This window comes from Nyctibius grandis, chromosome 1, assembly GCF_013368605.1.
Source record: "Nyctibius grandis isolate bNycGra1 chromosome 1, bNycGra1.pri, whole genome shotgun sequence".
In the NCBI taxonomy this organism is placed as follows: Eukaryota; Metazoa; Chordata; class Aves; order Nyctibiiformes; family Nyctibiidae; genus Nyctibius; species Nyctibius grandis.
This window is the reverse complement of record NC_090658.1, coordinates 123,003,845-123,016,654: the sequence shown is the minus strand read 5'-3', so window position 1 is coordinate 123,016,654 and position 12,810 is coordinate 123,003,845. Positions and strand designations below refer to the sequence as shown.

At 42.3% G+C, this 12,810-nt stretch overlaps 1 protein-coding gene across 1 annotated transcript in view; it reads left to right on the top strand.

Annotated features, from left to right (window-relative positions):
- Positions 1-4,767: 4,767 nt before the first annotated feature.
- Positions 4,768-12,810, top strand: part of LDAH (lipid droplet associated hydrolase) — a 132,706-nt gene continuing 124,663 nt past the window's right edge. Inside the window, exon 1 of the mRNA XM_068403836.1 lies at positions 4,768-4,862. Coding sequence (XP_068259937.1) covers positions 4,829-4,862 — 34 coding nt within the window. The 5' untranslated portion in view covers positions 4,768-4,828. The remainder of the gene's footprint in view (positions 4,863-12,810) is intronic.

Below are 12,810 nucleotides of genomic sequence, written 5' to 3'. Positions count from 1 at the left end.
TTATATCAGTGTCCTGTGACAGATCCTATTTATCTTTATTATAACTCCACGTCTGGTAAACTGTCCCCAAAAATACTATGCTCTAGCAACATGAAGACTAATGTTTTAACTGTAACAGAATCACTGAATTCTTGTATCTTGACTGTAGGCTACTCTTACAGCACCACCTTTCTCTCTACCACCTTGATTTTATCATATGCTTTTCTGTGAGTGCATCGAAGAGGAGCCACACAGACCACAAACACCTTTCCATTGCATTCAAAGCACCAGACAACAGAAGAAACAAACAGCTGGAGAGTAAAGGCATTTATATGATTTGGTGAATACTAAAGATGACTGTTTTTCATATTTACAGATAACGTACTGACAAGAGTAAATCATTAGGTGTGTCTCGTTGATATGGGTGTATGCATTCATACATACTGTCTCACTTTACTACTAAACTTATAAATTATACAAACGAAAACTGGGAACAATTTGTGATCTCCTGCAAATACGTTCTCCAGATTGAATGACAATGCTTGAACACTGCAGCTTGAAAATCTTTGATTCCTACTTCATATATAGAAATTTGGCTTAAGAATTAAGTTCATAAATTGGAGAACTGATGTTTTTAAGAGGGTACGGAGAGTTTTTCCCTTATGTGAGGATACAACGGATAAAAATACATATCTAAAAATCAATTATGGTGATGAAAGGAACAACTGCCTAAGTCACAGTTCAGTACGCAGTGGCTAGGCAAGCGATGAGCTAAGACGATGGCCTATGAAGCAAAACATATGTTGCTCCCAAAACACCCGCTTCACCTGCTTTATTTACATCTTTACCTTACATCTCACCACTAGATTATTAATTCCTTAGCATAGACATTGGTTTGATTAACCTCTATTTTTGTTACAACCAGATCAACTACATATCTGTAATCCATAAAGTCAGTGTATTATTCATAATTGTTCATTCGCAAAGAACACCTACCAAAAGAGCACATTAAAAATATCAAGGCAGAAACCAAATCAACAAATAGCTACCTTATGCTGAATTCTTCTTCTGTTTCTTCTCATTATTATTATTATTATTATTATTACTAAAGATAATGATGCATATAATCAATGTCTTGAGCAACGCAAATACATCACAGAACCCTGTTTGAACAAAATGCACATGAGATGCTTTAAGCCACCCCTCTGTGATTCATGCCAAGTGAAAGAGTTGTTCATGCAGTCCCTTCCCCAAGGGAAACCACCAGGAAAATTCATGCTAATCAGCAATTTTATGGTCTCACTTAAAGTCACTGAGAACCTGCCCTCTAAAAAACATACCAAACCACACATAAAACTACAGCTTATACTTCTGTGAGGAAAACGATCTCAGCTATTAAAATAAATGTAAGAAAATAAGCCCAGCCAATTTACAACACAGCCACTGATAAACAGAATATTGGCATGATCATACTGGCAGTGACCATTCAAACCCTTTCCTCCCGCTTTCTGTCATCTGCCCTCATCACATCTAGCAATCAGATCACAAATTGCTGAGCAAAAGCCTAATGTTGATCCTCTGGCTGAGAGGCAAAGCGAGCAACCTTGGATCTGCATCTAACCCTTGCGATTTAGGATATTTTTATTAATATTTTTAAGTGGGGAACCCAAATGCTGAAATACTGAAATAATTTCTTCAAGAACAGAAATTCATGTGTAAAACCCAGGAAAGAGCTGAGGAATTCTGATTTGAACATCCATTCAGAACACAGCAGGGCAAACTTGGTCTCGCTCTTTCACGAGAAAAGCGAAATAAAGTGTTTTTTGTGACTGCAGGAACTTAGCAACTCCAGTTTATGTAAGATGTATTACACAGAGTCATTATTTTAATATTCACCCATGAGCTTACCTGCTGCTGACAAACAAGTTTTATAAGCAGTTTAATAAAATGGTGTACTCTGATCAACAGTACCTCAAGCAACTAGGTGGTCCTTTGATATTTTTTGATATTTGATTTTTAAGCGCACAATAGAGTGAGTTCTGGAAGAAGAAATGGCCTGCAGGACTTGACATGAATTCCAGAAAAAGCAACGTTAGCTGCAAATAGGAACCTGAAAACCGTATCAGATCAGGCCAACAGCCCACTCCATCTTTGATGGCATCTGATAGCTAAGGAAAAGGCAAGTACATTGGGCTGTTTCCCTGGTACAACCTCCAGAAGACTGATGGCTCCTGAGCCTTTAAGCAGCATTTTCATGTTTAATAGCCACTGATGGATTTCCCTTCCATAAGTCTGCCTTATCTTTTTGCAAACCCCTGTAAACTTTTAGGAATCTGTGACATTTCCAATGAAGTTTAATTCTACCTTAAAATACTTTCTGTTTTGAAACTGCTGTCTATTAGCTTAATTTGCTTTCCATAGGTTTTGCATTAGAAAAGACAATGAGGAATCATTGTCCACTCAACTCAGTTTCACACACCATTGTATAGGCTTTTGTCATTATTTTCCCAACCTCCTTCTCCCATCAGCTTGTCTTCAGACTTCCATTTTATTTAGTGCTCTCTATACGGAAGAATTTCAGACTTGTGAAAGACTTTGTCACATTTTTCTATACCTATTGCAGTTTTACTGTACCCTTTCTGAGAGGTGGGAACTGCTAGAGCTGCAGACCCCATCCAAGCAGTGACAGTCACTCAGAGAGAGAATTATGGTGATTATGGTGTCCGTTTCCAAATGGTTACCAAATCTTACTTGATTTTTGGCCACTGCCAATAACAAAGCACTGAGATTTCATAGAGCATCTGTTGTGACTCCAAGGTCTCGCTCATGAACAGCAATCACCCGTTAAGAGCTTTTTATTCTGTCTAAACACTCAGCATTATCTCACATGTCAACAGTCTACAACTGCCTGAAGGGAGGTTGTAGTGAAGTGGGAGTTGGCCTCTTCTCCCGGGCAACTAGCGACAGGACAAGAGGACACAGCCTCAAGCTTCGCCAGGGGAGGTTCAGGTTGGACATTAGGAAGAATTTCTTTTCAGAAAGGCTTATTAGACATTGGAATGGGCTGCCCAGGGAGGTGGTGGAGTCACCATCTCTGGATGTGTTTAAGAAAAGACTGGACATGGCACTTAGTGCCATGGTCTAGTTGACAGGGTGGTGTCAGGGCAACGGTTGGACTCGATGATCCCTGAGGTCTCTTCCAACCTGGTTGATTCTGTGATTCTGTATGTGTCTACAATTTTACTGCTCTGTCAGCAGGAATTCAGAGGTTCTTCTGCAACCTGACGATTATTTTTACTAACCTGAAAAATTCAGTACGAACAACGAATTTTACTACTCCACTGTCCACCCTCTTTTCCAGACTACTTACGACTATGCTGAACAGTACTGATCTTCACACAAATTCCTGTACAACCCTACCTGTTACGACAATCCATTGAAAAAGATGGTGATTTATTCCTACCTTTTCTTTGTTATCTTTTCACTGGGTATCCATCCATCGGAAGGTCATAACTTTTATCCCACGACAGCTGAGTCTTCTAAGAACCTTTGACAAACCTTCTTGCCCAAACGCCTTTTGGAAATCCAAGTTCACTGACCCAGCTTGCCTTGGCCATGTGTGGTCACTTGGCTACTCCGAAGGCTCCGACAGATTTCCGAGGCACAATGTCCCTCCATAAAAAACAATGCTGATGTTTCTCCAGGGCATCGTATTTATTCCTGTTCCAGTTGCTCTTGTCTTTGTGTTTGTTCCCACCAATTTGATCAACGTGCATTGACCTTAGGGGATCCTCTTGGAGCCGTTCAGGTTTCGTCCCTCTGACGCCATCTCTAGCATGTGGCTACACAGCATGCTCAGCAGTCCAACTGCTTCATACTCGAATCCCTCTGTAACTCCCGGACAAACACCATCTGATCGTGCAAATTTCCCATCATTAAATTTATTTTCTTTCTACCACAACTTCAACTGGAAACAGCTCCTCCAACACATTTCTCAAAAAAGCAGCATTTCAGCGTGAAAACCTCCCTAAGGTTCTCCTTGCCAAACACAGGGTTTAGGTTTTTCATCACAGCCTTATGTTCCCTGAACTCCTTTCACACCTTGTTTAGCGGACATGCTGACTCCATGGCAGGAACTTGCAGGTTTTTTTAAGCTGACACTCAAAATCTTTGGGGTTTTCTTGGGCCTCCTTGACCATGGTGTTGCACTCCAGGTGCCCGGGGCCCATTTCCTCATTTAGATGCAACTTCAAACGCTTTGAAGGATGAGACTCTGCTTCTGCTACCCCTTTCTCTGCCGTGTTTTTAAGCTCCCCAGCTTTTCTGCTTTTTCAACACTACCTTTTTTTTTTCTCCTATGCCAGAATTCCCAAAGAAACTGTGAGGTTTGGGTAAGCATGAATGACAGAAACGGAAGGAAACCCCCAAGACGTGCGTCTCGGGAGAGCTTAGCTCTCGCTCCCGCCTTTCCCGAGCGGGCGGCAGACACCGGCCCTCCCCCGGCGCCTCGCCTGGGGCTGCGGCGGCCCCGCCGCCGGCGGGAACGGCCGCCCCGTCGCCTCCGGGGCCGCGCCGGCTGGCAGGGGAAGCGCTGCCCGGGGCGGCTGCCGCGGAAGGGCTGTCCGCTTCCCGCAGGGGGGTTGCACGGCCACCGCCCTCACGGTGCCGGGGCGGCGGAGGCGGGCGGCGGGGCGGGGCTGCCCTCAGCCCACCCCGAGCGGCCCAGGCGGAAGGAGCGGCCCAGCCGCTCCCGCCCCCTCCCGCCGCCGCCCTGCGCGGCATCGCCGGCTGCTTCCGCCCGGCTTCGGCAGACGTCGCTGCCGCCGGCCGCTGTCTCGCCGCCGCTGCTATGTTGGGTGTCGGGGAGCCTGCGAAGGGGGAAGGTACGTGCCTCAGCGGCGCGGCGGGCTCTCTGCTCCCCGCCGCCTCGGGGCGCCGTGCGGGGCGGGGGCAGCGCGGGGGGCTGCGGCCCCGCCGAGGGCGGGCGGTGGGCCGGGGTGGCGGGGCCGGGCGGGCCCCTCGCGGGCTGCCGGCCGGGCCCTCCCCGCCCGTCCCTGGTGTCGGGTCTGAGGGTCGTGCGGCGAGCAGCCGTGCGCCCAGGGCCTGGCTGAGCCGGTTGCCAGACCCCGACTGCTGCTCGGTGTGCGGCGGCAGCGGGTGGCCCGGCGGCGGGGCTGGCACGGAGCCTCGCTGGGCAGTGAGGTGTCCCCCCGTCCTTATGTAACAGCCGTGCAGAAGCCGGGTTCATTCACCCGTATGCCACGAAATACCGTCGGTGATTTCTAGGCATAACGTTAAGGATGGAGTAACGCATGCCATGCAGTGAGCAAGGCTTCGTGCGTGCTGCCTTGACTTGATTTTCCTTGGACTGGGAGGAGACGTCAAGAAACAAGACCTAAGCAGTGTCTCCTTTTCCAGAAAATACCTGTGGTCATGCTGTTTGTAGTGTTTTTTCTATATGTCACTACTTGTTCCTGTGAAACATCTGTTGCAGCAGATGGGTGCTCATTATCTACGCAGCAAGTTATAAAAAAGGTAGGAAGAAAAAGCCTGTGGCCTGAAGGACCCATAAATGAGGAAAATAAGATTATGAATGCTTAGAAGTTGAAAGCAAGATGAGATTTGTAAGTGGAAAGAAATGTGTTTTAATAGAGGAACTAATTGGTTAGGAAAAGCCGAGAGTCTAACAGGCAAACACATCCTCCTTCAGGAACCCTCCGTCAGGTTTGTTCTTAGTACTGGTCCCAGAGCATCATCATGGTTAGTAAATACAGGCTTGAAGGTAGCTGCTGCGAAAGAGAGGAAATGCCTGCGCCACACAGGAGGAGAGCAGCAGGTTCAGGACACAGTGTAAATGCTGGTATGGAAATGTATGGTTAAAGAAATTAAGATAACGATGAAGCACTGTTGAGGCATGACAGTTGTCAAGGACTTTCTTACTGGTAACTATTTTGTTGTGTTTGTAAAAATAACGAAACAGCTTCTTTTCTTGCAACTTAAGTATAATATTAAAGCCCTACCATCAGAAGGCTTGTATGATGCAGACCCTTATTTTTTTAAGGTGCAGTCTACTCCTGGCCCTCTGGGAGTTTATGATAGCCAATTAAGGTCTGAGAGTCCATCTGCATGGAGTCTGTTGCAGAATCTGGATATGAATTCGTATTTTATGTGTCTCAGAGACTAGAAGCCTTCAATTATTAATTAGGATTATTGCGGTTCCCCGTTTTCTTGTGGCGCTTGCTTATGATGTTAGTGAGGGAAGTGGTCGCACTTTTACAAAACTGAGTAAGTGACAGCACTAATATTTAATATTCTCCCTCATGCAATTACTACAAGGATTGTATAAAAGCAATTTAAATTAGTGATCTCTCAAGAATCTTTGACAGTACCCTAAGCAGATACTTGTGAAAGAGGCAAGCATACGTGATTCCTCTTTACCTAGTCCTGTTCTGTAAGTATCCACTCAGCCTGAAATAAAGTGCGGCCCAGGAACTTTCTGGAACAGATGTACTGAAGACTTAAAGTTCCTCAGTGGATTTCTTATCCATCAACTCATCCTTGCCTTGTGCCCCTGTGAAGTGTTTGCAACATCCAGCCTTGAGGAGTTCTGTGGGTCAAATACCTACTGCCTCAGGAGGCACCTCCATTGGTTTTGAACATGCTTTCTGCTACTGCTGTTTGGTATTTCCTGCTTTTTAAATCAAAAGAGACACTGATGGGTTATTACCTATTTATCTGCTTCATGTGATTCACATAGGAAATTACAATAAATTGTGTATGAGTAATCAAAAAAAAAAAACTCCAATATGACTGCCAAGCCAAAGAACTTACCAGTAAATTTGACAAGATTTACTCTAAAGCTTCCTAATAGCGCTAATCATCCTATTTTTTTTTTTTATTGATAGCTTTGGTTTCTTTTAAATTACATTTTTTCCGTTACTGTGATTTATTATAATGTGGGCATCTGGTCTGGAAAAAGGGGTTGTTCCCATTTTGGATAATGTCTAGGTTGTATTTACCAAGTATTAGGAGCAGAATTTCAATTTTTAAGTTTTAGTGGTGTTGTGCATGCATTTATACAGACAACATGCAGGCAGGGTATGAAGGACAGTTAGTTTTTGGCTTATTTAAATCTGGAATGCTCTTAATAGTGGTATAACTGGTTTTTTTCTGCTCCTGACAAACCACTGTGTAATACTGTGAATTTTCAGTGAAATGTTTGACTGTGTTTGATTCCAGCTTAGGCTTTGAATGATAACGTTTAGATGTCCAGTAAGGTTTGTAAACAGGTTGCACTTGGGGAAGTAAGTCATTTTGATAAAAGAATATTCATACTAGGAAACAAATGTGTAATATGAAAGGTCTGAACTTAACAGACCCTTAAGCTTGAAACAAATTCAAGTTTTCACACCAAAATACTAGCCTGAGTATGTAGTCAACTAGTGAAATGAATGAGAGAACTGTCTATTTACCTACCTAGGATTGCACAACCACCTAATGCAGCTGGGCGTTATGTGGTAAGTGCCTTGTTATCATATGTTTGGTAATCCTGATGTGCCAGAACAGTGTCTAACCAGAGATGCCAGAATTCCAAGTATGGCAGGATTTCTTTCCTCAGTATCCTTGCTTCCCCCTCCTGCTGCTGCTGCTGCCAGTAACCATGCTGTTCTTTTGGTTCTTTCCTTTTTCTGTCTCATCTCCTGCTTCAGTTTAGAACCTATTTCCATTTTCCGTTGTTTAGACAGGTTCTTTACTCAAATTTGTCATTTAAAAAAAATAACAACTTTACTGATACAAACTTTTTGTGGAAATGCAACCCCCAAAATTTTACCTCTCAAAAGAAATTGTAGCACTAATCAGAAATGTGTCACATGATAACTGCTTATTATTTGCACCTGGGATGAACACAGGCTTTGTTTATGTGGGTATTTGTACGTAGTCATGTGTTGTCAGGGTTTGGCAGGTTTATTTTGATGGGAGGGGCTGGGTCCCTATGCAAAATAGTGATACTTCAAGGGTTGCTCTTGTTTTGAGGAACGAGCTAGCAGTGTTTCCAACATGGTGAATTGACTTGGATCCTCTTGTTACCAGAGCTGTAGGTCTGTATGTCAGAGCACCAGCATGTGCAGACCTTCCTGCAGCACTGGCTCTGGGAAAAACTTTTTGGCTATTGCACCACTTTCTCCAGCCTGACTGTTCAACTCCCTGTCCCATCCACCTGATCAGCAGAATGGTGATCACCATTGCTTCTTGCTGGGAAAGACTTGGACTCCAGGCCTCATGTTAGTAGTATAGACAATTATATTACTGTAGTGTCTCAGAAAGGGATCTAATGCTATCTTGTATTATTCTTTGTAGTCTCGTTTATGTCTGCTGTTCGTTGGTTCTCCTCTTTGATTTCCTGTGTCCTTTGCACAGAGCTACATACAGACTATTTGTTTCCATGTCTCTGCTCGCAGTGCCTTCCTAGCCTATACAGCTGCTGCAGTAAGCATCAGAAGGAGGTGGTACACAGCAAACACAGTTTGAGAGATTACTGGAGAATGCAGTTGTGACTAGTAAGTTGGTCCACTTTAAGTAGATAGTATTTTGACTAATTTTTTAATGTCCTTGTTAGAAAGCAAGAAAACCATCAGTAGCCAGAGTGCTAAGTTGAAGGTGAGATAAACAGTTGATGTAAGAAGACATGCAAGTTGAAATAATAAAACGGGAAGAAAAGAAAAAAAGTGTTTTGAATTCAGAGCATGTGTTAGGCTAAGGGAGGACAACTACAGTGGAAATGTGGAAGAAACATAGAAATAAGGGATAGTTCCATAGGGAGATTCATGCTGAACAGCACAGCGAAGGATGGGGGAAGCCAAATCGAGGACAGCATGATGCTAATTGGATTGGTGTATGGTTTTTTTTGCTTTGATATCTGCATCTTGCTAGTATTCATTATGCTCTTTGAGCTTTGCCTTGCTTAACAAGAACAAAGAAGAATAGTGCTCTCCACTGAGTAGTGAATCTTATTCTGATAGGTGGTGGAAAAGGAGTTATTTGACATTAGATGAAATAGCAGTTTCTTTTTACTGCTTTTGCCTGTCATTACTGCTGCTGAAAGGTGGAAGTTTCTTCAGATGCTTAACTTTTGGGTGCTGTGGTTTAAATGCATGTATAGGTTACCGTTGCTTTAAAATCTTGCATTTTTGGCTTTTATTGAATGTTGTTCACATTACCTGTATGACTTAAATGGCTGTCCAACAGAAATGTGGGGCTTGTGGTGTTTTTTTGATGTAGGAGAAAAAATAAAGTGTAGAACATATGGCTGCAGAGCCAAATAGTTCTTTGACTTTTTTTCTTTTGTAAAGGTACAAAGTTCTTGTTTTCCCTAGAGACAGTAGGAGGCAAATGGCAAAGAAGCATCATCTTTGTTTAGTGAGCAAGCATTTTTTCCAAGCCCTTAGACCACAAGCAAACCTTATTTGCATGTGCATGCTTTCTCTCTCAATACCATTTTCAATTTCTTCTTGTGCATGTGTCCTTGATTATCTGTTCTTATACTTTTTTTTGCATTATATTCTGCTATTTCTCTCTCTCCTGTTGAAGGAATAGCCTGTGAAAGGCTCTGTCAACGCTTCTCCCACATAATTCACGTACCTGTTCAATTTTGAACATGCTCTGTTTTGGGTGGTGATAGGTGCTGAAGTTTAAAGACCACTAATGTTTCTTTTCTCTGTATCCAAACATAAGCATGATGGGTTCTTTTTTCATAGAGTATAACATTCCCATCTCTAACTTCAGCAAGATTTTAACCCAGTCTGTAATCATGGTGTTACATTTCAGTTTTGCCCAGTGGCTCCCAAAATACTGATGTTTGACATAATCAACATTGAAATAAACAACTAAACAAATTGCATGCCTTGCAGACTTTACTGTATTTGTGACAATTTTCTCATGCTATCCATTCCAAACTGTGATTTATTTCCCTTTGATTTTCAAATGTAGAATTTTTGCTTTTTGCTTGGTTTTCCTGCAGGCAGCTGGGAAAGTTCATTTATAAGATTCCCTTGACATGAGTCTGCTGTTTCTGTGAAATTTGCTGGTCAGAAGAGACCTGGCATAGTTTTCTCCCTGGAAACCTTCTCTAGCATGAAGACACTGTACTTCAGCAGCAGCTTTTTATATCCTCTCACATAGAAATTCTGTCTTTACTTGACTGAGGTTTTGCTAACATTGCAGTCTAGTCTCAGAACATATATTTGAAGTTTATTTATTATAGCCACCTGTTATTCATGCGCATCACCTTCTGTTTATTCCTCACTGAGATTTCAGTTTTAAACTTCCCAAGATTTTCCTCTGGGTCCAATACTTTAATGCAATATTTGGAGGGAAAGCTGTCTTTGAAGGTTACTTCATTTGTCCAGTAGATCTCAATACTATGTGGAAATAACCAACTTTTTATTCCTTTGGGATTAAAAAGTTTTCCAAAATCCCATTTTCTGTTCTGGAAAATACCCCATATTACACCAAATTAAACCGTCTATTTGCTTTCTTGCAAATTAAACTATCATTACTTCCTTGAGTGCTCTTGTTTCTCTAAGCAATGAATTTCTCTGCTCATTTGTTTGTAAGTCATCACCGTTAGCTTTATCATTAAGCTTGCATGTTAAGTGGGAAATGGGGGAGTTGCTAGGAGTATAGCTACCACTTTCTTGTAATCTGTGGAATTCCCCACCTTAATCATGCTTCTGAAGTTACTTTAAGAAAAAACAAACCAAAACAAACTCGCACTCTTTTGGGGTCATTTTCATGTTGGTAGCTCTGCACAGTTCACAGTTTGTGATGTTTTAGCTCTTTTGAAAAAGTGAAAGTTACCATGTGGGTATCATTAAATCGATTGACGGGACATGATATGTAGGACCTTTTCCACTGTGTGCTGAAATGTGTTCGATAAAACATATTCCACTTCTAGAATGTCATGTCTTTTTTCTTTTGCATACATTTATAGTTGATGGTGTTGTATGTAGCCTCATGGGACCCTCAGCCACACCAGAGTTAAATTCTCAGGATTTGCTTATGTTTGCAATGACTCCAGTGCTACGTATTTCTAACTGAGTGTTAAAGTTGCAATGGCAAATGGAGGACCTTGTGATCTACCTAGTGACAAGGGACATGGACTCTGCTATTTGAGCACTGGGCAAGCATAACTGGGTTTTTGAGGCCTTTGTGAAAGGAGCATCAGCACAAACAAAAACTGAGGTCTGTGGTTGCCAAAGGAGAAAGAGACCAGACAGAAAACTTAGTGTCTTGTTGCCAGAACTGCAATGAAACGTCAGGTGCCCTTGCTGACTATGTTGAGTGCTGTGGACCAAGAGTTGATGCTTTCAAGCTTGTGACTGCTTTCATAGAAGTTGCCATTGTGCCTGGTTCCCTTGCAAATCTTTCATTTTCTGTTTCATGCTCTCCAGAGTGGTGTGGAAATCAAGAGCAAGAGAACTGTAATAGTTCTATGATGATAATTAACAAAAGCTCCATTTTTTTGTAGTCATTAGTACATGCTGAACTTTTTAAAGCCAGAACTCTCAGTGAGATTTTACAATTGGTTAAAAGTTATGGTGGGCTTTCCTAATCCATTTCCCCAGGATTCTGACCACCCTCTCTGTGAAATAATTTTGTACCAGGCCAATGTAGACAGGTATCATTGTGGGATCTGAAAATGTTTTCGGATTTCTTGATTCCTTACCCTCAAAACTCTATCACATTGTTCATACCAGAGCAAAGCACCTTGTTGGAACAAGACTGATGTGGGATCCATCCATTTCTGATTAGAATCCACAAAATCTGGACCTTTCCAAGCTAACACTTCTTCAATTTTTGAGTCCGACACTGCTTTGCTGAAAAGATGTCTCGATAACTGGTTTTATGTTTGGCACTGACAATGGACCACTTGATCGGTACAAAATTGATACCCAGAGGTTGTTTTCCCTGCTTCCCTTCCACCAGGATAGTACACGCTTTCTTTGTGATTGCTGTGAGGTTGTTAGCGGTAATGAAATGCAAATTTTGTGATGATACCATAGGTACAGTTCTTAAAACTAGATTTCTTCCTATTTAGGTCTATGCTCAGTCCCCTCTGTGGTGTCTCTGTACAAAGTTCAGAAATGAAAACTGATTCCAGTTTTCATTCTGCACTTTAGCCTTTTATCATTACAGCTCTAAGCATGAGTAAGCTGTACTCCATTTCTATGCGTCTCAGAGATATTTTTGCACAGTCATCAGTGAAATTCTCCTAGCTGCTTTACTGCTTGAGGGAGGGGCGTGGGGGGAATAACACAGGAACAAAACAAATTGAAGGCATCAGATTGCTAGGTCATTGAGTGATCCCTGAAAATAAGGCCACCTAGTTACTTCACTTGTTTTAGACAAAAACAGCCTGCTGCTCTGAACTGCCCTAGGTGTATTTCATATAACTACACTGCTTCGTTTGATGTGCCCATAGCGTTAAGTTTTTAGCTTTGCTCATTTTTCCAAATAATACCTAGCAGTTTTTATTTACTAATTCAGAACTAGTGCGAAAGGGACCCGCAGGTCCTTGCCATCATATGACTTTGACAGAGAATTGTACTGTACAGTACAATGAAGAAATGTTTCAGTTTTATGCACTCCTGGCTGCTGCTGCTTTTCTTATGCAGAATTGTTCAAGATTTGTGACTGATGTCACAACAGCTTGCAAATTCTTTGGCCTATGTTTGCTGTTTTTCTGTAGAAAATCTGGCATCCACTGTTTGTCTGTAGTTTGTCCAAAGAAATCCTTGATGAGATCTAGGCATCCTGTGTTCCCTCCCTCCT